Source organism: Chenopodium album, chromosome 23 (genome assembly GCF_948465745.1).
Source record: "Chenopodium album chromosome 23, dcCheAlbu1.1, whole genome shotgun sequence".
NCBI classification, from domain to species: domain Eukaryota; kingdom Viridiplantae; phylum Streptophyta; class Magnoliopsida; order Caryophyllales; family Amaranthaceae; genus Chenopodium; species Chenopodium album.
In genome coordinates, this window is record NC_137856.1 from 496,123 (window position 1) to 520,579 (window position 24,457).

At 35.1% G+C, this 24,457-nt stretch overlaps 3 protein-coding genes across 4 annotated transcripts; all 3 read right to left on the minus strand.

The window, feature by feature from the left end:
• Positions 1 to 332: 332 nt before the first annotated feature.
• On the minus strand, positions 333 to 9,945 carry LOC145608629 (putative methionine--tRNA ligase). The gene is made up of 17 exons (XM_081664241.1): positions 9,650 to 9,945; positions 9,392 to 9,536; positions 9,010 to 9,163; positions 8,734 to 8,889; positions 7,746 to 7,976; positions 7,465 to 7,608; positions 7,113 to 7,203; positions 6,814 to 6,920; positions 6,610 to 6,724; positions 3,262 to 3,380; positions 3,081 to 3,146; positions 2,797 to 2,925; positions 2,563 to 2,703; positions 2,299 to 2,413; positions 1,054 to 1,286; positions 860 to 961; positions 333 to 752 (listed from the first exon to the last, which is right to left on the minus strand). The coding sequence occupies exons 1-17, from the start codon at positions 9,786 to 9,788 to the stop codon at positions 522 to 524; spliced, it is 2,418 nt and encodes an 805-aa protein (XP_081520367.1). The 5' UTR covers positions 9,789 to 9,945; the 3' UTR covers positions 333 to 521.
• Positions 9,946 to 11,433: 1,488 nt separating this feature from the next.
• Positions 11,434 to 14,431, minus strand: LOC145608591 (RPM1-interacting protein 4-like). Of its 2 annotated transcripts, XM_081664204.1 has the most exons (4): positions 14,153 to 14,431; positions 12,699 to 13,226; positions 11,729 to 11,917; positions 11,434 to 11,640 (listed from the first exon to the last, which is right to left on the minus strand). In XM_081664204.1, the coding sequence occupies exons 1-4, from the start codon at positions 14,156 to 14,158 to the stop codon at positions 11,617 to 11,619; spliced, it is 747 nt and encodes a 248-aa protein (XP_081520330.1). In that variant the 5' UTR covers positions 14,159 to 14,431; the 3' UTR covers positions 11,434 to 11,616. The 2 variants fall into 2 exon arrangements, with proteins under 2 accessions (XP_081520330.1, XP_081520329.1); XM_081664203.1 differs by lacking the exon at positions 14,153 to 14,431 and having other exon boundaries at positions 12,699 to 13,235.
• An 836-nt stretch (positions 14,432 to 15,267) lies between these two features.
• On the minus strand, positions 15,268 to 24,182 carry LOC145608055 (uncharacterized). The gene is made up of 16 exons (XM_081663658.1): positions 23,734 to 24,182; positions 23,332 to 23,433; positions 23,084 to 23,150; positions 22,691 to 22,872; positions 21,857 to 22,114; positions 21,303 to 21,386; positions 21,146 to 21,193; positions 20,983 to 21,047; positions 20,150 to 20,198; positions 18,578 to 18,854; positions 17,904 to 18,025; positions 17,696 to 17,776; positions 17,549 to 17,623; positions 16,979 to 17,151; positions 16,730 to 16,880; positions 15,268 to 15,986 (listed from the first exon to the last, which is right to left on the minus strand). Exons 1-16 carry the CDS (start codon positions 24,142 to 24,144, stop codon positions 15,789 to 15,791), a joined length of 2,343 nt encoding a protein of 780 aa, XP_081519784.1. The 5' UTR covers positions 24,145 to 24,182; the 3' UTR covers positions 15,268 to 15,788.
• Between the last annotated feature and the right edge of the window lie 275 nt (positions 24,183 to 24,457).

Genomic DNA, 24,457 nt, shown 5'->3' on the forward strand with positions numbered 1-24,457 from the left:
TAGGACCCACCATGACATCATCCGGTGAGAGTGATGGTAGCTTTTAAGATATTAAAAAAAAAAAAAAAAAAAACTTGAGGTAATAATGTACAAAATGACAGCAATATATGGTGGTATTTTCAAATTTTCCCAAAAATAATCAAGAGTAATAATCATTAATCAAGAATTCAGGGAGGTTTAAAAAAAAAAAAATCAAGAATTCAGGGATGTGTTGGCGACTGATGTCGATGTTAGATTATAAATTATAACAGCAAAATCAATAAATCATCGATATATATCCACAAACTCCCTGCACGACCAAGGAACAAAAACTAGCCTTTCAATACTTTCCCTTTCAAATTGACAAATACATTTAGAGCTTAAATGCTGAGGCAAATACAGAACATCAAGAACAAAACTTTTCAGCTCCCATCACAGGAGCAAATCGATAAATCAGTAAAGGGATGGAAACTCCCCTATGGGGAATTTTTGCTAAAAAAATGGGAAAGTTTTCTATCAATATCCCATAATATGCAGCGTTTCTACTTTATGGTTCCATTTGAAATTGATGAAACCTTGCAGATACCAGCAGATGTAGTGAATGGCAAATCTTTGAACCGGGCCACCAAATTAGAGTCTGTGTTTAGGTCCACTTGCAGTGTCTCCCACACTTTCTTCTTTGGGTTCAAAACATCATCTGGCTCACCATCAAAACCTGAAAACTTGACTCTCTCTCCAACAGATGCTTCTTTAGGTGGCTCAACTAATTCAACCTGGATTAAAGGGTGGACATATAGTTACATTACTATTAACAAAGAAAATAATGTGACTTGACACAAACTCAAGTTCATGGGTAAGTTTCAATAATTTGGCAACTAACCTTGGTGTGCTCGCTGTTGGAAGCCGCAAGGACCATAGCGTGAGACTTTATCCCCCTCATGGAAGCTGGCTTCAAGTTGCAAAGAACACAGACCTTCCGGTTCTGCCAACAAAGCGGACATTATCAGCAAGATCTCTAGTGTTTTTATGCAAAACATTTGGAAATCAAAACATGGCAAATTAAAGATTGCAAACCTGCATTTCCTCAATAGGTATATAGTTAACAAGACCACTGACAACAGTTCTAGGTGTTGCTTCACCAACATCAATCTCTTCCACGTAAAGAGAATCTGCATCAGGATGCTTCTGAACTTTTGTTATAAGGCCAACACGAATATCAAGTCTAGCAATCGTAATTTCTGCTTCAGGGGCAGACTTAGTTTTGGATCCAGCAGCAGGCTTTGCTGCCTTTTTCTTCTCACTTTTATCTGCAAACAAGCATTCATATATTCATACACAACAACAAAGCCACAAAGCAAAGTAAGGGATAGACAATGAATAAACAGCACTCGTAATATTCACGGAGCAGGTGCATCAATACTATGCTTTGATCAGCACTGGACTCATGTAAATAATAACCCTGAAATGAATGACCTACCAAATGTTATAGCATATAGCATATACTTTTTTTTTTCTTTTTTTTTGAAACAAACATATAGCATATACTTTAATGAACCACCAACAAACAAAAACATACAGTCCACCAAGCCTTAATGTGTCTTAGGTCGGTGACAGTTAAAGGAAAAAAATATACACACATCAGTACTACAGCTTGAAAAGGGTTGCATCATTGCTAGCAAATATTTCAGGGACTCACAAAAGCCACTTCCTTGACACTCATGATTCCAAAGCAAAAACAATTTGATCTCTCTCAGCACCATATATAAAAACAATATAAATTAAAAAAATTAGCACACACGGCCGCTTCACTCACACAACAATGATGGCCTTCATGCAAGCCCTCAATCATGAGGCAAATTCTTCAAGCCAGGTAACTAGAAAAGTAACATGCCCTTGAAGGCTAAAGATATATACATATAGCATCACAAAGCCAAGAGTAGCTCCATTGCTAGTAGAGGCTCCAAAGGTTGTTTCCTTGACACTCATGACCCCAAGCAAAAAGAAGTTGATCTATTCCAGCATAGAAAACCAAACACAAGCACAGTAAATTCACCACACAAGAATGATGAAATACACAAGTTATAAAGACAACTCAAGCTTCCAGCTCCCATACTTTTGGCCCATCCCTTTCTCGATCTCAAAAGCAGATTCCTAATTCTAGTATTCTTTTTTAATCTTATAGTAATGAAAGCCAATTTTTGAAAAGCAACATTATGGATGTTTTATTATCACAATAAATGGACAAATCCAAGGTTTAGGTACTAGATTAATTATAGCAGTGGATAAATAAAAATCTTTAAAAATAAAAAAGATTAGGACCTGATAATTTTGTTTTTTTCAACTGCTCAGCAGTCTTTTCTGCAGCAGCTTTCAGAGCCCTGTCCGCTTGACTTCCAGCAAACTTATTGCGATAAAATTCCACTTCCTCATCTTTCTGCGAATTACCCAAACTTTTAATGAAAGACAATAGAAATAAGTATGTTCTGCCGTATAAAAGACAAATGTTCCGCAAAGCCTTTATTTAATCAAATCCTCAGAAGGTAAAATAAATTAGCAATTACTCCGTCTAAGCCAAAAGCATACCAGTTCCTTGAACAATGGTTCTGGTTTCCCTATACTATGACCAGCAGGTAGAATATCCCAGAATTTCCTGATTTTCTCAAGATCCCCATTTTCATCTGAAAGAGATACTTGAAGTTGGGGCATATTAAGCTGCTTCAGTACCTATAGAGCCATTAAAATTTATGAGAAAGATCAACACATTGGCCCAGATGTGACTAATAATGTACACATTTAATTGCAATCTAGTTCAATCACCTCGAGAGAGAAAGATGGCATAAAAGGCTCTAACAAACAGGCCAAGAGATACACTAGTCCTGCTGCAGTTCTCATGACCACGGCACATGCAGGCTGATCTTCTTTATAAAGCTTCCAAAATTGACTTTCCTGCACAGCAAAGGATGCTGTAATTGCTATTCAACTTGTCAAAAGATGACATATAGAGGTTTCCCAAAACAACATAAAACCGTGTATTATCGATAATAAGGTAATGAGGATTTTTTATCTGAATCTTAAAGAGTCAAATAAATTTGTAAGCTAACCTGTAAATATGCATTTCCTTCACTTGAAACAGCCATTGCAGTTTTAAGTCCCTGCTTTAGCTTAACCTGCGTCAACAAAAAAAGCTAGCTAAATTTACCAACACTACAGAAGAACTTTTACAATATGATTAAACTTTTTATAATTAACCTTTAACTCAATTGCTGTAACCAAAAAAATTACCTTTTCCATGGCTTCTACATACTGCTCCACATGCTTTCCTACTTTTTCTGCTAACGCCTTAGTTAAAGAATGTGCTTCTGCCTGTGGAGCATCAGGAATGACAGAACCATATCCCTGACCTGTAAACCCAAAAAAAATGATAATAATGATAATAAAATCAAAGCTAGGCCTAAAATACAGTTAAAACAAATATTCAATATACAATTACTCTATATAAGCCAAATTTCAAAAGATCTTATAAAACAAACCAAAATTTATTACTCCGTACCAAGCTAGCCATATATGGCAAAAGAATAACTAATGACTTCAATTAACCAATCCAGACAAAGATTAAAGAAATATTACTAAAACTGACTCATGATAACACAATTCAAAATGGAACACAACTATCATCAATTCAGAAACTATCATTATTGCCCCCATCATTGATTGACTTGCCACAACCACGGCACCACCTGTTGCATGCTTCACGGCACCTAAGTTGCACGGAAACGGATACGGGGACAAAACCAGGTACGGGTACGAGGACGGGATACAACAAAATCAAAATTTCAAAAACGGTTAAGGCTTGGATACGGCAAAAAAAATAAAAATAAAAAGAATAAAAAAATAAATCCATGGAATGTCAAAAAAAGTCAAAAAAAACCATACAACACAAATTAAACGTAGCAGTACAGAGTACCATTTAAAACAGAAAAAGGTAAAAAAAAATTAATTAATTGATTTCTACACTACTGCCATCTACAGTGACTTCAAAAAAAAAAAAAAAAAAAAAAGAATCACTTGCTACTAATTGTAACATACTTCTTACTAACCAACAACTAATCACATTATTCACAAATATAACCAAAAAAAGAAAGAAAACAGAAAGTGCAAAGAACGAGTAAAAAGAGAGCTAGAAGCATAAAAGAGAGAGAAGAAAGAGGAACAGTAACAAGTCAAAGCCTCGCTAGTCGCCGCTATCGGAGTGGTCTCCGGTCACTGCAGAGGATTGAATTAAGTCGCACCTCTAAGGGAATTGCTGTTCGCAATTGTTAGGGTTTTTGAGAATTGGGGGAAATCGAAAATTAGGTTAGTATTTCACTAATTAGGGTCTCTTTCCCTAAATATATGGGCTGAAAATCTAAGGAAACGTCAGAAAATGAGCCAAGTCGTCCCTGATACGTATCCGGGCAAGAGGGTAGCCATCCCCAAATTGGCTTGTCGTACCACTTTCAAAGGGGACGCCTTGGGGATGTTTCCAAGCCGTAACCATACCGTATCCGTCCCCTAAACATTTCCAGTACGGGAGGCGGCTACCAATTGACGATTCCGTGCATCCTTGCACACCACCCCCTCATCCACCAATTTCACATAGCAATCCTCCCCAACACGGCAACACCTATAAGTCCACTGCCAGACCATAATTGCCAACAACCACATTGAAAACATTGATTTAGGAACAAATGAAAAAGATAGAGAATAGGTAGAATGAAAAGAGTCAAAGAAGAGAAAATGTGGGGTGATGGTCACAAGGCAATAGCAGCGGACTAGGAGAAGAAAATTTGGTCATTGTTACTGATATGTTTACAAAAACATTTATTAGTAGTGTGACAATAATTTGACACAAGGTAGAGCTACTTCACAATTCCATAAGGTACTTGGTTCTGAAACTGACTTTACACTTTTTAGGTAGTTTTAACTTTTTTTTTCTCATACGTAATGGTACTATACATGTAGGCAGTTGCATCATAGTATCATACATATCATCTCCTCATTACTTAAGCAATGTAGTGACACATTAAGAAATCCAATCATAAACCATTACTATTTTAGGAAAGGTGACAACTTTCCCATGACATCCTAAAATAGTATGTGTGACTATTAATTTCCGCCGAAAAGGAATTATAAACTATTGTGCAAAAGTGTATAGGGGAAAAATTGAAATGTGTTCAATATTTTCTTCCCATAATCTTTAACACCTACCACCAAAAAATCTTTGATAGCCAGTAAGTGGGGAAAAAAAAAAAAAAAGAGGGGAAAAAAAAAAAAGATAACTTTAACAAAATAAACTGACAGATATTTGATATAAAAATTACTATCCCATCACAATGTATCAAATCCATGTTTAGCAATGATAATTTACAAAAAATGTTATCACAATATAGAACATCCCATACAAATTTAATTAAACCTCTTTATAAGAGGAAATCACTAAATTCCCACTATAAATTTAGGATAAATATTAAAACTGATAAAATTCAGTTTTGAATATTTTTAATATATTGTGATATAATTTTGTAAAGGGTAACAGCTGTTTATGGAAATATTATATTAAGATGGGATAGTAGTTTTTTTCCTAGTATAAAATTTTTTGGCAGTGACTATAACAATCTATATTAGTCCATCTCCACTCTAGTTAGTTTAATCCAGTAATAAAATATGAAACAATCATTAAGCGGATATAGACTAGTGTAGAGTGATAATAGATGCTCGATATTTTTTTATTTACAGGTTTAAAAACTGTTTGATTATAGGTGTTAGAAATTGGCACGACAATAATTCGCATGTCATAATTTCAAATAGTCCCTATACCTATGCTATAGTACTTTTTTTTTCTCCACTTGAAACATACCCATTTACGGTGGGTTAAACTAAAGAGTACCAAAAATCCTCATTTAGGGTGGTTACACTAACGAGTACAAACCCATTGTCATTTTTATAGCCTTAACCACGTGGGGTTTTTGCCACACTATCTCTATTTATTTACTATCCTTAATTTCTAACCACTACTTCAATGCTGAAAGCAGAAGTATAATATAGCGAAAATCCACCAACAAATTGATCATATACACAATTGTTTTAAATTTCCTTTGCCGGGAATTAATAGTCACATATACTATTTTAAAACTTTAAGAAAAGTTGACACATTTCCTAAAACAGTAATGATTTATGATTGGATTTCCTAAAATACCATTACTTGTAAGTGATGGGTAGAGGATAGATATAATAATGACACAGCTACTACTGCCATCTTTAGTAAACTAATGTCATATACAAGTATGTAAAAGCAACACTTTTGAACAAATTATTGTTTACAACGCCATATATTAGGTTTTGTAACATTCTAGTTAAATAAACAAATCTTCTAACCATCCTTTACTTCCAATTTCACCTCCAACAGCAAACCCCCTACAACTTACACACATTACTTGGACTTTATGATTACATCATAGACAACAAGATTAGCAAAAAAATCTACCAACAAGTTTGAAGTTTGACATGCATACAACAGGTCTGACATTACTATGCATCATATCAATTGAATTACGATTATAAAACAAGGGTACTTTTAACAATCCATTGTACCTGACGGCTTAGCAATAAAGCTCAAGACCCGATTAACAAAATTTCCCAGATTGCTCAGCAGCTCACTGTTTAGTTTTGCTTGTAGATCAGCCCAAGTAAACAGTGTGTCGGATACCTAATAATTGCAAAGTTTCCAAGATTAATAACTTCAGTTCAAACCATATAGTGTAAACTCGCGTAACAAGCACTTATCAGATTAACTACCTCAGGTCGGTTAGTAAGCAAATAGTATCTCCAGACTTCAACAGGAATACTTGTGTCCTTTGCATCATTTCCGAATACTCCAATGCCTTTGCTTTTGGAAAATTTTCCTACATAATATAAATAGAAAATGAACCACCTCAAGCATTTTAGCATCAACTTTTATAATTATGAGATGCAGAGAAATGCTCTCCAACATAGGCTTAATAATGATATTGTAGAATCATGATGAAATAGATCAATATAGGTCAAGGACTCCAGAATAGAAGCAATATGCACTAAAAGATCTTCTACAGTTTTACCCGCTTCATAGTTCAGATACTCTGTTACACTAATACTCTTCATCAAAGTCCAGTTTTCACCAGTGCCAAGAAGTGTAGATGGAAACATCACCTATAAAGCACTCACACTCTTAATCAATTATCAAAACCAAACCATACAAATCGAAACAACTTCAAAAGAGAGGACCAACTAAGCAATTTTTTTATGTTGAGCAAAAAACAGCAAAACAAGAAGTAAAATAACTCCCCTCTTGATTACCTCTTAGCTGTTCTCTTTATTTAATTCTATTTATTTGTAGTTGCCTTGTTTATTTTTCTTTTTCCTTCAAGGCCAATGTTTCACCTTACAGTAATAAATTTAACAATAACTTACAGTGTGAAACGGCACATTATCCTTGCCCATAAACTGATATAACTCAACATCTTCGGGGTTTTTCCACCACTTCTCCCACTCTGGCGTGTAGCATGCTGTGATTGATATATACCCTATAGGTGCATCATACCAAACATAGAATACCTACAAGTGATAAACAAACAGAGTCAATTCCAAACAACAAAAAATTAATTCTACTCCACATTGGAATATATTATACCAATTGGCAAAATTAAGTGATAATGAATAAAAGGAAACTACTACCGTAAGGATACTCTGACCTTGTCTTTAAATTTCTCATGTGGGACAGGGACCCCCCATTTCAAATCTCTAGTAATACATCGCGACCTGAGTCCTTCTTTCAACCATCCATTTGTTACTTGAATAGCATTCTGGCTCCAAGATCCAGCTTCTGACATTTTATTTATGTACTCTTCCAGCTTGTCTTGAAGCAGTGGAAGTTCAAGAAACAAGTGATTGGTATCACGGATGCGAGGAGTAGATTGGCATGTCTGTTAAGATAAGATTTTGTGGAACACAATCAGTCGTTAGAGATCTAAAATGATGCATGCGTGATCAGTATTATGATGCTCTGTAAGTGAAGATTCATGCAAAAAGTGTGGAGCCATTTATGATAGTATTAACAAGACTAATCCAAAAATCTTTTTATGTACGCTTCTAATTATGATTCAATTTGAGTGAAAACCCTAGTAAACATAGTTTGATTGGAATATTCTCCCACCGAGCCAAGCATAATACATAGATAAATGTTCTCTGGAGTAGCTAATGGGCCTAATGCTTCCTCTGTATCTACTAAATAGGTTGATAAAAAAGCTCTATTGTGTATTTGTGATGGATTTGACATCCAAAACCAATATAATTCACAATATATTCAAGATAAGGATGTTTCAACAATTCTACTAGTCTATCATGTTACAAAAATTGAAAAAAGAACAGATTTGATATAACTTTAGAAACAGATAACACCTATGTGTCAAATGATACTTAAGTCAATGTTATTTAAAGAGGTTGTATCAATGTATCTAGGGGACTTTGCAATAACGATTAATGATTCTCATCAATAGGCAATAAAGACAGGGTCTTTCAGAAGTTTGATACATATTAACATAACATAGAGCAGCTTACATAAAGATTGGAAGCTATACGTGCAATCAAAACACTTTCTGGAAGCATAATAATACAGATTCAATGGAAAAAAAAAACAATGGCCACTATTAAGAAACAAGTAAACTGGGGAAAGATGCATACCTTGCATTTAGGATCTTTCAATTCTGTAGGATTCAAAAGATTTCCACATTTTTCACATTGATCCCCTCGAGCTGAATCATAATTGCAATTAGGCTTTGGGCAAGTTCCCTCCACAAGTCGATCAGCTAAGAACTTTTCGCAGGTATCACAATAAGGCTGCAAGTTCAATCACCAAATCAAGGACAAAAAAAGTAGGCACCTCACTCAGTGAGCCAAAAAAGCAACAGGTGGAACTTGGAATAACTCAATTAAAATTCACATAAAGAAAGCACAAACCTGCTGCATTGTGTTCTCAGTAAGCCAATTGTTGTCCATCAGCTTCTTAAAAATCGCTTGGCAAGCTTCAGTCTGCTCGGGACTTGATGTGCGCCCGAACTTATCAAAACTTATGTTAAACCATTCATACACTTCCTTATGAATTGCATGGTATCTATACAAAAAAGACAGGTAATCAACAACAATCGAAACCTTTAAAAGGTACTCATTTTGATCACTTCCAAAACATTATTTCTCAAAATTCCCATTCAAATGAGATAAACTACACAAAACCCATCTTAATTGTTTAACAATTAAACTCTGAATATCTTACTAACAAATAAAACCAATTAAATTTATAATAAATGAAATTGAAGCTAATTAGAAAAAGAAGGAAAATTACTTGTCACAAATTTCTTTAGGAGTGCATTTCTCCTCCATAGCTTTAGTCTCAGTAGCAGTACCATACTCATCAGTTCCACAAATGTAAATGGTGTTGTAACCTCGAAGCCGGCAATACCTTGCGAAAACATCCGCACTCAAAACACCTACAATTACAATGCAATTCTCATTCATTTCAATATCATCATCAATCAATCAAACTAAAACCAAACAATTTGAGCGATAATTAGAAGAACAAGAACAAGTGAGAGAAATTTACAGCCGATGATATTGCCAAGGTGAGGAACGTTGTTAACGTAAGGCAAAGCACTGGTAATCAAGACGTTGCGCTTTCCCGGAATCGGAAGTATATGGCGGTTCTCGGTGGCGGCGCCGCCATTTTTATGGAGATCCGCCATGTTTTCGCCGGAAAAATGGGAGGAGAGAGAAAATTAGGGTTTATCAGAGGAATTTGTTGATGATAACCAGAAATATTGAAGAATTAAGAGGAGAGAGAAAATGGAATAGTTGGGGAATCTTTACTGTACTTGTTTAGGGTTACTGAAGTGGAAGGTGAGTAGATGTAGATTATCGAATAAAATTTTTAAAGTGAAAAAATTAGATCTCTTGCTTACGTTTTTATTCTATGCAGTTAAGTTGACAATTTTCCATGTACGAAATAAAAAGAGTTAAGACTTAAAAAAAATGTACTGCTGGTAACATGATGACTCGATTCATTGTATGTAATATAATACTGGTAACATTTAAAAATTAAGTAATTACAATTGAGATAGTAATGTATATTGTAATATGATATTATGATAATAATCATTGATGACTATGTTTTTCATAAATATAAATCACAAAATGTTATACGAAGTAGAAGTAGAATATGAGAAATTCTAAATAGTGTACAACTTTGGTAATCATTTTGATGTATTGAAAAAAAAATAAAAGGATTGTAAAGTGGATATTGGCCTCTTAATTTTTCAATGGTTATTGTAAATGAGAAGGTTGGTGTTCGAACTAAAAAACATCCAAGGAGTTTGTAAGGGTTGTTGAATTGGATAGAATTGCCTTGGTAATGTTTGTTGGTCATGCGCCTATGCTACTAAAGCACTTTCGTAGTATTACGGTTGCTTCATCATAAGGTCTATTATTGTGTGGTGATGTTATATTATTATCCAATAAAAGCGTTACATAGCTAAATTGATTTACTCCGTACAATTTATCCTTCCGTGGTAGGAATCTTGTGCTCAATATGTAGACTGACCTTGCGTTCCTAGACAAGAATAGCGAACATTGTAGAAGAGTTGCAGGATTCGTTGATGATACACACACACATGGTTATCGAGCTAGATTGGTTGTAGAAGTCCTAGAACTGAGCACTGCTTGTCTTGCAGAGTTGCAGTGATGAAGATATCAGTTCGCCAAATATGATCCCTTATTAACAGCTTTAATTGCAAAGCTAGAGCAAAGAAGCTCTCGGGGTGTTCAAGGTATTCAGAAGGCTTGCGCTTTGCAACCGGTCTGAGTGCTAAGGATTTCACCAAAACTATGAATGAAACGTCAAACATCATATCAGCAAATCACTAATGAACAATGTAACAAGCCATCCGCTTCAAAATACATGAAGCCAGTCTTCCACAACAGTATAACAAGTCACCCCAAGGCAAGACAGATCCATATCAATGTAGGAGTTTTTGCAGAAGTTTGCCATCAAGGTATCAACCACTTTTAATTGGATATAAATGGTTAATGATGATTTAAGCTGATGAATGCTGGGAAAAAAGGTGAATATGTAGATTTAGGTGTCACTTAACAGCAAATTTATTCACTTTTTAAGTTTTAACTTTTAAGTCAGGGTGAGGTAGCATCACCCAGCTAGTTCTTCCATAAAATTCTGTATAATTGTTTTAATTCCTGGGAAATGTGAGGACATTAGGATCCCTTCCTCGGGGAGCATTCCTAATGCGAAAACCTCAATAAGATTTGGTAAATTATCGCTCATAGTTGAGTAAACTAGTGCATAAATGGTAAGAGAGAGAGTGAGAGACATCTAAGTGAAGACATAAAAGAATTTGCTTTTACCTTAGCCACTGATATTTATACTGATGATAGAATTCACAGGAGAAAGAATACAATGAAAGAAAATTACATGATATACAACACACAGACGCCTCCACAGTACCTCACATATATTTTCACAATGATTACATAATAAGCAAGCAGTATGGATCAGTTTCATCACCAAGGAAGGCACCCGCACCCCTGAGCAAGAGATAGAGAGAAAGAAATAACTTAAGTTAGCTTCAAGCAGCCAATGGCAGCAATAAGAAGAATGAACTGCAGCACAGACCTTATTTTTTTTCCTTTTATAGTGCTTGCCATCAGATTTTTGAGCGTGAACTGCTGTACCAGTCACACTCCCTACGCTGCCATGCCTCTCCTCTTTCACTTTGTTGAAAATGACTGAGAACCCATCAGCTGATGAAGGGTCGGTCTCATCCCATTCCCCAAATTTAGGAACAGAAGCACCTCGATCAGGCTGCAATATTATGCTAACAAATCTCAAAACACTTGAAAATTTGCAATTATCCTTAAAAATGGGGGTTTCATTTTCTTATGAGACATGCAGAAACATTTTCATGCAAGTTTTGGGCAATCTTTGAGTGTCCTGCTGGACAGCTATCAGTTCATCTCTTAAAATGATGCACACCTAAGACTGATAGAAGGTTTCGTGAAAATAAGACAAAAAAAAGTTGAGAAGAGCAGAGCTGTTGAGAAGATACGAGGAAGATACTAAGGACATAAGGATTCAAACACAATGCTAAAATAAACAGGCAACAAATGAAAATATATCAGTTGTGAAGCAATTCTAACCAGAAACACATCCAACAAAAAGACCAAACAGAACACACAATTCCTGTAACCACCCAAGTTTTAAGCAGAAACACAACAGTACCAAACATTATATCTGAGTTGATCCTCATCCACTCTAAATGATCATGTAATTGCCAATCAGTCTGCATTTATCTGAGACAGCTAGAAGCCTACAGTTGCTAAATGCCAAGGCATATCCAACTATTACATGGCCATTCTATATATAAATTATGCAAATTTATGGCTCAAAAAGGAGTGCCAAGCGTTCACATCCATGTGTTTATAGTCAAGTATCTAATACTTCAGAAAAAATGAAGATTTCAGGAACCATAGCATCAATCTTCTTTTGGGAAGGGACCGAAGGAATCAGGTAGTGAATAGTTGTTAATTTTATACATAATCATATTCAGGCATTAATCGAAAACCAGAAGAAAGAAAGTTATTACAGTTTCATTGCCTCGAGCAACAGATCTCAGACGGGATCTTCCAGGAGTGGAAGGAGCCAAACCATGACTTCCATCAGACAGACCTTTCTTTTCCCGTGAAGGAGAAGAAACCGCATTTCCTTTGGTACCAATACTTGCCTGGTAATGTGGATGCATAGGAGACTGGTTGGCACTGCGAATACCTCCTCCATTTGCCCTTGTAACCCTTTTGGGCGAATCACTGCTTACTCCAGCAGGTCGATGATGGGTTGAATTGACTGAAGCTTTACGCCCTCCATTACAGCGTGATGGGGAATCATATGACCTCTGTGGCTCACTGTCCTCTTGGCTTACCATGTGCTCCTGCTTTGCTCTCACAGCCTCTGATCCTCTTCGTGCCTCAAATTTAGAGACCACATTAGGATTATCAGGAGAGTTATTCGGGTTTCCCTTGTCATTTGATGTAACCCTTCTTGCATTTTCAAAATAGGTTGTGTAAGGGACATCTTCTTGAGTCTCCCAGTTTCCAAACTTTGGCACATTTGTTCGCTGCCACATGATGATACACTTATGAGAAACTCAGGGTAAATGTTTAAAGTACCATCACTTGTAAAATCTGAAACTTAACAAGTCATACAATAACTTATACACAATCTACTACTCCCACTAAGCAAAACTCCCAAAAGACGCGTTGTTTTAACTCAACAATCATTTCTATTAATATATCCGGAAGAAAAGTATTATTGCATAGAGTTCATACTATATTTTAATGTTTTACAGTATACACAAACGCACCAAGATTAGCTCAACCACCGCTCTAAGTTTGTCAAGTTTCCAAGAAAAATCTGGCAAATAATAGGGAAATAACAGTATACAATACAGTATGACAGTTATGCATATGTTGAATCACAATTGATATTCCTGAACTACAACTCCACTAATCCGTAACTAATCAAGACATATGATTCAATTGAGAAGAGTATATCCAAAGGCAAAAGATATAACTTCGCGCTATAGACAAGTTAATGATGATGATAAAAGGACTTACTAATTAGTATTATCATTTTATATTGTCGGTACAAAAATCACTACAACCTAACAATTTACTACAGAATTGTCAGCCAAAATGTATGTTCTTCAACCTTATTAAATTTAGAAGAAAATCTAACATTTTAGAAACAACAATATATATGAATAAAATCACACTTTGTGTAATTCTTTCAATAGGATTAACTAACATACAGTTGTAAATGGAAGAACAAGCCTAATCATAGAAAATTCAGCATAACAGTGAATCATAGTTATAATCATTTAATCAATAATCACAAAGCACAATTAAGACAGCAACAGATGTAAATCCTAATCATTAAGAAGAAGAAGAAGAAGAAAAAAAAAAACCCAGAAAATTCAAAGCAATAAATCATTATTTTCATTAAATAAATTCAATTATATAAGAAAGAAAAGATTAAACTTACTGCCATGTTCAATTTGTTGAAAGCTGCAAACTTTTTTAATTTCTTTGTTGGGTGGATTTGCTAGAAATTAAAAAAAATAAAACTTAAAAAGTTTTTAAGAAAAAAGAAAAGAAAAGAGAGTAATAAAAATGGAGATAATGAAGGCAACGAAGATCCAAGGCAGCGCGGTGGGGGGGACAAAGACATTGACTCCGTATGAGCAGGTGACACCTACTGTTCTTAAGTGGGCTCCAGTTTCCCTTACCCAAACATGCTTCTGTCTTTAAACCTTCTACCAAGTTTACTGCCACCGGATTTTGGCGCTTAACTGCTTTCTTTACGCTATTAACCAACATTTTTTAAGAATAATGGAATAGATATATGGATTAAGGATGACATGTGGGTATATTATTGCGGATTTTGCACCATACTCATCCTAGTTGGAGTGGGTATGGTCGTATGGATATTTAAAGTCATACTCGTCATGGATAGTGGATTGATAATAGATTTGAAATCATATTCGTTTCATATTGATAAGTGGGTAGTTAATATTTACTTGCTTGGTGAAGTGAGTGTGGATTTGGTTTTATACCCACTAAGAAGACGGGTGTGAATATTCAATACTATATTAGATATGTACTTACAATGAGTAATTTGGTTGGTATGGTGGAAGGGATAATCACACACCTATTCCGCTCATTTGTCATCCCTAATATGAATCTAAAGGTCTCCATTATCACGGATAAACAAAAATCATAAACAAACCACTAATTGTATCTTACAAAATACATCCAATATAATGTTACAGCACAACAGATGAACAAAGGATATAGACATAATTTGGTCTTGAAGGTTTCGTATTATCTCCAAAACATTGAGCAGCTACGAGTATAGTGTAAGAAACATCAAGACATACCAAATCTCAAGTTTATCTTTTAGTTCTTTTTTTGTGTGTTTTTCTTTTTTAGGAAAATAAATAAAAAATCTCAAGTTTATATGATGTATAATTCTTATAAAATATACCTGTTATACTTGAAAGCAACTATCGTTTTGGTTACATAAAAGTGTAAAATCTATTTATCGTCATAGTGAAGAGAATATTCACTTGATGGAAGAAAATAGAGCCAATAAACTAGGCAGTTATCCCTGAATGTGGCTTAACCTCTGAGCCTCATAGGGTCATGAACTCATGACACAAACCTGGCAAAATTTGCACCAAATGTGATAACAATGGAAAAGATGACTGAGGGCAGTACAATTATCTAAGGATCTACATACACTATCTACATCCATCAGATCACCATGAACATGTAAAAGCAAATCCATTTCATTCATCTATATGAAAAACTGATATTCCTCTCAGAATCAAAAACTCATTGATGTCAATGATATGCATACAATATTCCTTTAGCTTATATCTGATATATTGTTCAAATTTTCCCTCGCGTGCTTGATAAGTCCTCCACTCCTAGTCACCGGAACCATGAAGGTTGAGCAATTTCATCCTCCAAGCTGATTCCAGACATCTTACTTATCTAGTCTATGATTGGAGGAGTCAAATTTCACTCTGATTCCCATTTCCCAAAGGGACCATATTTGAACCAAATATTGGAGGAATCAAATTTCATCAGTGAAATTTCATCTGTTGAGCCTAGTCTCACTTAAGGCGCTTAATTTGCTTAGCCATATCCACAATGCCCTGGCTTCGCTCTGGATTGTCAAATTTCAACAGCTTCTGAAACTGGAGTGCTGCTTCAGAAATGTTATTATCCATAGCACACATATTTGAGTTAGCAGCAAATACGACTTCATTCACATCTCCCTCAAGTTGAAGGCAGTAAAGGTGGCTAAAAACCTGAAAAGGAAAAAGAATTATAACAATATAATATCAGTAACTCAAAGTGATAATAATATCTGGCTATAGTGATATACTATGCCAAGAGAACAAATTGTACGGTTAACCATTAATAGAAGTATAGAACTTTCTACTATGCCCCAATCTACTGTGATTTCCCACCGAAGTTTTCAACATATATTTCTTAATATAATCCAATAGTCAAACAATACCATTTATCACAATCACCAGTGGCTGTTGATGAAGCTCCAATACAGGGGTATTGTAAGATCAGGGCATGTCAGATAAGCAATGACTAGCAAAAAAGCTTTGTTGGACTTGATACTTAACAGCAAAGAAGTACACATGAATTAACATGTTTGAATTTAGCCCAGCACTTTTCGACATCTTTGCCCGATAAACAAGTTTCAAATCTAAAAAAGTTCAGTGTGTTCAGATGGTTTAACTTACAGACTTACAAGTCAGGGCCAGAGCTACATAATTAACTATGTTCTGGGTTTATAAGTCCAGGAGTTTTGGCCTTAGTCAATCTACTCTCTAAGGTCATGCGGTCATACTCGTGCCCATTGCTGGCACTGAAACGAAGGTGTAGAAGTTTAATTGACAATTGAAATCTAAAGCAGTAGTCCGTAATTCCGTATTATACATGCCAATCAAGCAGGAATTCATGCTAGCAGACTCAACGTTGATTCGTACACATCTTCATTAGAGCTGAAAATTTACCAAATTCCCAGTTATCTTACCGCTTTCATCCTTGAAACAACCACTTCCTTTATGGAGGGAGATCTTGAGACCAAATTAACGATAAAAAGCCCCTGCTCAGAAAGGACATCCTTTACAGTAGCAAAAAAGGAATCTTCAACAAAATCAGCAGCAGGGCAAGAAAGTCCAGAGCTGTAACAAGGAAACCATAAATAAAGATCCTATAATACTAGTATACTACAGTATATAAGAAAATGATTATAAATTATATAAAATGAAAAAATAATCACCTTGAATCTGATGAATCTACATCAACTACAATTATGTCAAATTTCTGGACAGGGTGGTTTCTTAGATTAGATGCTACAGAACTGCCACTAATACTCTCTTGGATATCATCCCCATCTTGGAGACTAGACATGGTAAAATTTTTGAGAAACTGAATGCCATCAGCAAGGTGAACCTAAGAACATCATAAAACAGGAAACACAAATTATACCACAGCACAGAAGGAAAGCAACAAATAAGGCAAATAAAGACTCAAGAAAACCATCATATGGGAGTTCAATTTAGATTGGGAATAAACAAACTTTTTAAACACTGCATCCTTCGAATGTTACTTTCTACCTCAAACTTCATAAGACAAACGTGAATGTAAAAGTTAAAAGTAAATCAGCAGTTATACAATCTGCAGCTACATAATATTTTCTTCACACAAGTAAATTTCTACAGAAGATAGGAGAGTGAGAAGACACCAGACAAGTATATGGTGATTGAGCCACCCAGAGACCTGGATAAATAAAGCAACATTGGCAACAGAGTTCAAAACCCATATGTCATCTATAAGTTCAAAAAACTACCTTTAAACGGTCATCTTCACAAAAACCAAAGTACTCTTTCGCAAGACTTAACATCACTGGATCCAATTCAACTGCCTGCAACAAACACCAAATTAGGGTAATCTCTGCAGTACACAAATGCACCAAATGATAGAGGATGCAAATTACCTCAATTTGAAGAAAGTCTATACAGTTGTGGAGAAGCATTGGAAGCAGACCAGCTCCGAGACCAATTACAACAGTCTCAACCTGCAACATTAAAGAATATAAGAAAATTGAAAAGAGCAACACTTTCAAGATTAAAGACCCATTACAACAGTCTCAACACCACACTTCCAGCAAAAATGAACAAGAGGGTCCAAGTGACGGTTCATACTTTTTTCTTGCTGCATACCATACTTTCTAAGTAAGGTAAGATCAGCGTGAATCCAGCAACAATTCCAGTATGGTATGAGCTAGCCACAAAGGTGTGATCGACTACCACATTGTTGTTCAGCTCTGTGAAATCAAGGGAAAGATAATATTGAATTAGAAGATTAAGAGAAACAATTCAAAGATTTCAACACTTATTTGAATCTAAATGTTCATTCGTTAGATTCAATGAAGGCAGAGTGTCCAGTTAAATTGCTCAACAGCAGACATTCACAGAATCACTTCAGTTGAAATAATTTTTTATAGAGGTAAAGATTCTTCAAATCAAGGTAATTTTTATTAAGCAAAATGGTTACGTTCACTAAAATTTAACAGCATCGCTGCTTAAAGATTGAAAACCACAGGAGATAAAATCTTTGTTCATGTGGCCAACCCCATCATTAGGATTAAGGCTTTGATATTGTTGTTGTATTGCTACTACATTTTAAAAATGAACACAAAATTCTGACAATGAAGTAACTTCAAATAACATTCAGTCGTGTTCTTGGCCAATTCTCTTTCATCATAGAATAAGCTCTTAGTTTCCCATCTTAAATCACCAAATAAGCACAAGACACATATAATTTAAATGAATAGAACCCGAGTCAAATGGATAGAGATTGATATGACATTACTTACCATCTATCTTAGACTGTTGAGATTTCTTTGTCTTCTCCTTTTCTTTCAAATTAGATTTCACAGTTGTGGGAGATTTTTTCCTTCCATTTTCATCATTACATACCTCAGATCTTTCATCAAGTAGCAATGCTTCTGACTGAACTAGACTTTCAGTCCTTTGGAAAATAAGTCGGCGGAATACAGGCTCCTTTGATGGACAGATGGAAGCAAGATGTTCATCGACATTTTCATAAATAACGTCCTCGACTACTATTTGCCCAGTTAATTTAGAATTGACCTACAAATGCAAAAGATACTGAAGATAATTAGGATGCAGTCGAATGAACTATGTACCAGTACAATCATCTTCCAAAAAACCCCCCACCCAAAAAAATAGTAATAATAAAAAAAAATACTGTATATGCTTGTATAAATAATAAAATATCTTGAGATAATATAAAGGCCACTAAGCAAAGCATGAGAGGGAAGTGAGGAGGATCACTATACATTGACCACCACGTAAAGCAGGCCAGTATGAAAATTGACAGGAGTTTCTCAACAAACGATAATATGCATCAATCTGTTTCAACAGTCTAACACGAAATCATAGTATTTTTATTTACAAGAAAACAGATCAAATTTAATTTACGGGTTGTTTGGTTTGACATGGAGATGGGTATAACACTTGGGAAAGGATAGGGAATTTATAGAGGGGAATTCATTTATTTTCTTCCTATCCCTTATTTGGCATGGCAGTGGAAATACATTGGGTATAAAAATAGCAAATTTACAATACTACCCTTTTAATTGAAAAGTATAATATTATAAACAAAATAATAAGCTTTCCCTAATCCCCTTGTGACTGATATTTGATACCCAACTTCCTTCCCCCTTTTTCTCTATGTTCAAACCTCCATTTTTGCAGCTTAGATCATCATTTATCTCTCTTCAAACCTCCATTTTGTGTATCTTAGATCTTCATTTCTCTCTCCTCCAACCCATTTTCTCTCCATTTCAATAAATTTCAAACATCACCCATAAGAAACTCTTCTCCTCTTTGTTTCCAAGAAAGAAAGATCTTCATTCTTCATCACTCAAAAGCAATATTTAAATTAAAAAAGGGAAAAGAATATTTTTGTGAAGGAATAGTTGTTTTGGGAGTAGGTAAATATTTTGAAATATGGGAATAGTTGAATTGGAAGTAGGTATGCATGAGGGAAAATGTATTAAAAAAAGAAAATATATTATTTTAATCTAGAAAATAATTGAAACATAACCATTTTTTAGGAATGGAGGGAGTATCATTTTGCATAAAATTCCTAGCATTGACTACAACTACAAAAATATAAAGCAAACAGAAAAGGCTAATTCTATGGTACCTCTTGAAAATAGACATTAACAGAGCCATATTAATGATTATGGGATATAATGGTCAACTAGAATGTAGACAAAACATTTTGCATGATGGAAAAGATTTATCCCTCAAATCAACAAGTTGTGCCTTCATAAAAGGAATTGTTAAAAGGAATTTAACAATAACAATAGTAAAGGAAAACTATTGACATTTATGCTTGAAATACAAAAACTTCAAACCTCATGAACAATTTTCCGGTGCTTAATACCATCACCAGCAGCCATAAACCTGCACTCAGATTTGGTAAGAAAACTCATCAATCAAGAAAATTATGAATAAATTTCAAATGATTAATAGACTAACTAAAACTTCACCGCCTACAAGAAACACAGAGAAACACAATATTAACAAAAAACATAGCATGCACATCCATGACAGGAAGCATTTATCATATCAGCTGGTTTTTGTGGTTCCCTTGAAATTATTTTCAAAGTAAGTACATGATAAATTTTTAATTAGTCACATGCACCCACCACAAGTACTACCAAATACCTATTGCACATCTTATTGTGTTTTAAGTTCAAGATAAATTCATACTCATGCATGCAAATAAATGTTACTAACATTTGCTAAATAATTAAGAGAAATTAAGCATATATATCAAAGTAAAAAAGATATCTAAAAGGTTTTTTTTTTTTTTTTTTTTTTTTTACCATCTTAGATGGTTTACTTTAAAGATGAATTAAGGATCAAAGAAAAGAAATGTCATAGGGCCCAAGTTTCAAGAACTTGTGAATCTCTACTAAGAATATGAGTTCAGCTGAGCTTATACGCAGAGCATGATGCTTTCCTTTACTCATTTTAGCACAATTAAACCCCACCGATATTTAGATTACTAGACATAGAAGATATGCATGGCTCATTCTGAGGATTCAAGACAAAGCTAAAGGAACTCCTCGCTGTCAAGAAATATCATGCAGGTGATTGTTGCTGAAATATGTTTCTTATTCCATTAAATCATCATACTAAGAAATCTACAGAACAAAGAGAGGAAGAAGCTAAAATAACATACGGAATTTGAGCGCCACTATCATGGTTCTCAGGTTCCAACAGCTTCACAAGAGGAGAAAGATCTTTCTACAAATGCAGAACAGACATCAGTGTTGCATTGGTGTCAAAAATCAAAATTCTACTAAGAAATTTAATATTTCTTGTTTGAAAAAGACTAGCTTTACCTGAATTTCTTCCATCCCAAGGTTAGCATGACTGGAGTTTAAGAAAATCTGAGGATTCGCAACGCTTTAGTAAAAAAAAAAATTGGCTTCTCAACAGCAAATCTCGATAATCATAAAACCAGAATATAGCTCAGAGAGCAAGTAAATAAGAAATTACAATTATCAGTCGAGCAGCCTTAGCACTCTCAACCACCATCCATTGTCCTTCTTCTGAGGTAAAAAGCCATTCATGAACCCTAGTCTAAAAATAGAAAATTAAAAATTTACAGTTCAGGTCACCAACATCTAATAATATAATATCAAAAAAAATATAGATATGCAGAATTATACATCAAGTTTATCAAGTTAATAAAGCATCAATGTAAAATCAAAAGAAATTTTCTTTTCTATCGTGTACACAGGCTTCAGTGAGATAGAGAGAGTTGTGTTCGCCCTAAGTTTACCAAGACCATATCCAAGTCAAAGTTAAAATGATATCACCAGGAGGTAGACGGTTACAGCCATTGTTGTCTTGTTGAAGTAAATTTGAAACAAAATTAAGTGGTCATCTTAAAGTAAGTTTTAAGATGAGTATAGATTATGTATCGTGAAACATAACTGCAAACCATAAGGGATGATAAAATCATAAAATCCAGTTACCTGCGGTTTTTATGAGTTCTATGACTAAATTTTAGAAAGTGATCTTAAGCAAGCTGTAGAGCATGTCCTAACCTTTGGCACAAGTAAAACTCCACAATGGTATGAGAAGGGGAGAGACTGTGGTTGAGCATCTAGAACCACAGCTCTATAACGAAAAAGGGAGCCGACTCCACCCAAGACCAATTGAACACGTCGACCAGGACTAAGCTCCATCATATCACCCTTAGCCACTAGTTTCAGATCTTCAAGAGAGTATAACAAATCAGAGCCATCCAAATGTCCTTGGCGAACTTCATTTTCAGCTTCAAGAGCAGCACTGAGTCCTTTAATCTGTCATACAAGATATATTCTATCAGCAACTTGTGGAAAACAAATATTAATTTAGTCAGAACATACAATGCCATTTAATTAGTTAGAATTTTACCAGAATTTTGCCCGCACATACAAAACACACATATACACACACGTCCATCCATCAACAAATTCCACATGCACTTTTTCACCTTTGGCATACAAAAGTGTTTTGTCATCATAATTCTCCAAGTGGCTTCTTGATATCATACTACAAGCTCTCTAAGTGATTTGAGATTGATCATATAGCAACACTAACTATACAGTGCTATCTTACTGATCGTTTTTGGAACTACATTACAGAATTTCATTACCAAAAAGATATTTCATCACATTTAATTCAACACCTAATTCTCAAGTCAGACCAATTAAATTTGTCAAAAAAACCAATTCAAATTAATCAGCTGTACTCTATTAGCAAATGTAGCAAAATTATAGGCCATAGCACAGATCACTAGATCAGCAACTTCCCGATATTGCTCACAATTTTGCATGCATCCTGTTCTCAATAACAAATAACAAAAGCTGATTCCTTGGTAGATACAAAAGCTTTACCTGCTCTTTATTGCAATCAATTGAGGAATGATCAAAAGACGACACTATTTTGTCCACTACAGAAGAGTCGCCTTTAACAGCCACCACCATAAATGTACTAAGGCTAGGCTTACTAGATGGTTTCTGAGGTATGCAATGAAGAGTCACTTTCCACCCAATCCTGAATTTGGGGAAAAGTAATCCTGGGGAAACAAAAGAGAGAACAATGACGACCATCAATATTCAGGAAAACGCTATAAGCAGATCAAAACCATAGAAGCTTGTTTAGAAGATGATCAAATTTCTATAATATTAACCATGCTTAGAAAAGGTTCATTTGGCAAAGTAAATGGCAGAAATAAAACGGGCAAAATGTTAGTTATAGCACACATATAAAACTAAACAAAACAATACCTAAGACGTGAGACTCTGCTAATGTGAGACAGATAAACTTGCCTCCCGGTTTTAAGACCCTCTTAACCTGATGAGATGCCAAATTTGAAGTCAAACCACAGCATGAATCGAATATTACAAATAAAATTAAAATTCCCGTCAGAAAGGCAATGGAATCGCTTAGAGTGACACTACACGAACACAAATCTTTTAAGCACATGCAATATAAGTGTGATTAAAGAGTATACTTATATGGATGATGAGAACACCTCTGACAGATATTGATCACCCAACTTGGAACCAAACTCTGGCTCCATCAATGCATCCAATCCCCCCTTATCCAGAACAACATCATAACTCTCATCAGCAAACTGTCAACAAGTACCAAAGAAGAGTTAACACAAAGTACGACACACCAGAGCTAAGTGGCATCAAATGCTCGATTTACGGATTAACCCGCATAATCATACTTCAATTGCAACTCAACTCAGTAATGTATTTGTTGCCTAAACAATTCAGAAAAACATGACATAAAAAACAAAAAATCATTTTAATCATCCGAACATTTACATTTCATAATCCCAACTAACTTTCATTTATTCCGGAAAAATCCCAAATTCCGTTTATTCTGCAATAATCCCAACTTTGAGAATATGAAAAGAATAGTAAACCTGCATAGAAGTGATGTCCATAACACGCCAACGCATGTGGGGTCGATCTCTGACATTCCTACGGAGCATGTCGGAGATGACAACCTTGGAGAAATCGAGGTTGGTAATGTCGTGAAACCCGGCATCGTAGAGGTGTTCGGAGAGGCGGGAGTTGCCGCAACCTGGGACTAGAATCTGCGAATTCTCCGAAGATGAAGAAGAAGAAGATGATGATGATGATGTTGAAGGAGAGAGGATGGAGAAAAGAGGGGGTTTGAGCTGAGGCCACTCGGCATACCACTCGAAGGAATCATCGGAACCACGAAGAGTGAAGAATTTGTCCCAATTCTCTTTGTTGGTGAAGTCTCCTAAGGTTGATAGCAGTTCTTCTTGTTGGGGTTTAGGGTTTTGGCTGTTCTTCTTCTTCCCCATTTTTCTTTCTTTTCTTCTCAGGCTCTTCTGAGGGTTTATCTCAGAAATGATGGTCAAGGACTAGTCTCAACTCTCAACACTCTTGACTTAACACTCCACAATTGTCAATTCGGGTTCACGGTTTGGGTTTGAAACGGGGCCGGTCACTCCCCATACTACTTTGTACTCAAGCTTGTTTGGCATCATTTTAGGTTTTTAGTTTTCTGTTTTTTTGAAAACTAAAAACCAAAAACAAGAAACAAGAAAAAAGGTGTTTCCACTTTTTTATGGTCAGTTTTCAAAATTATCATGGTTTTAACAAATTTAAATATTT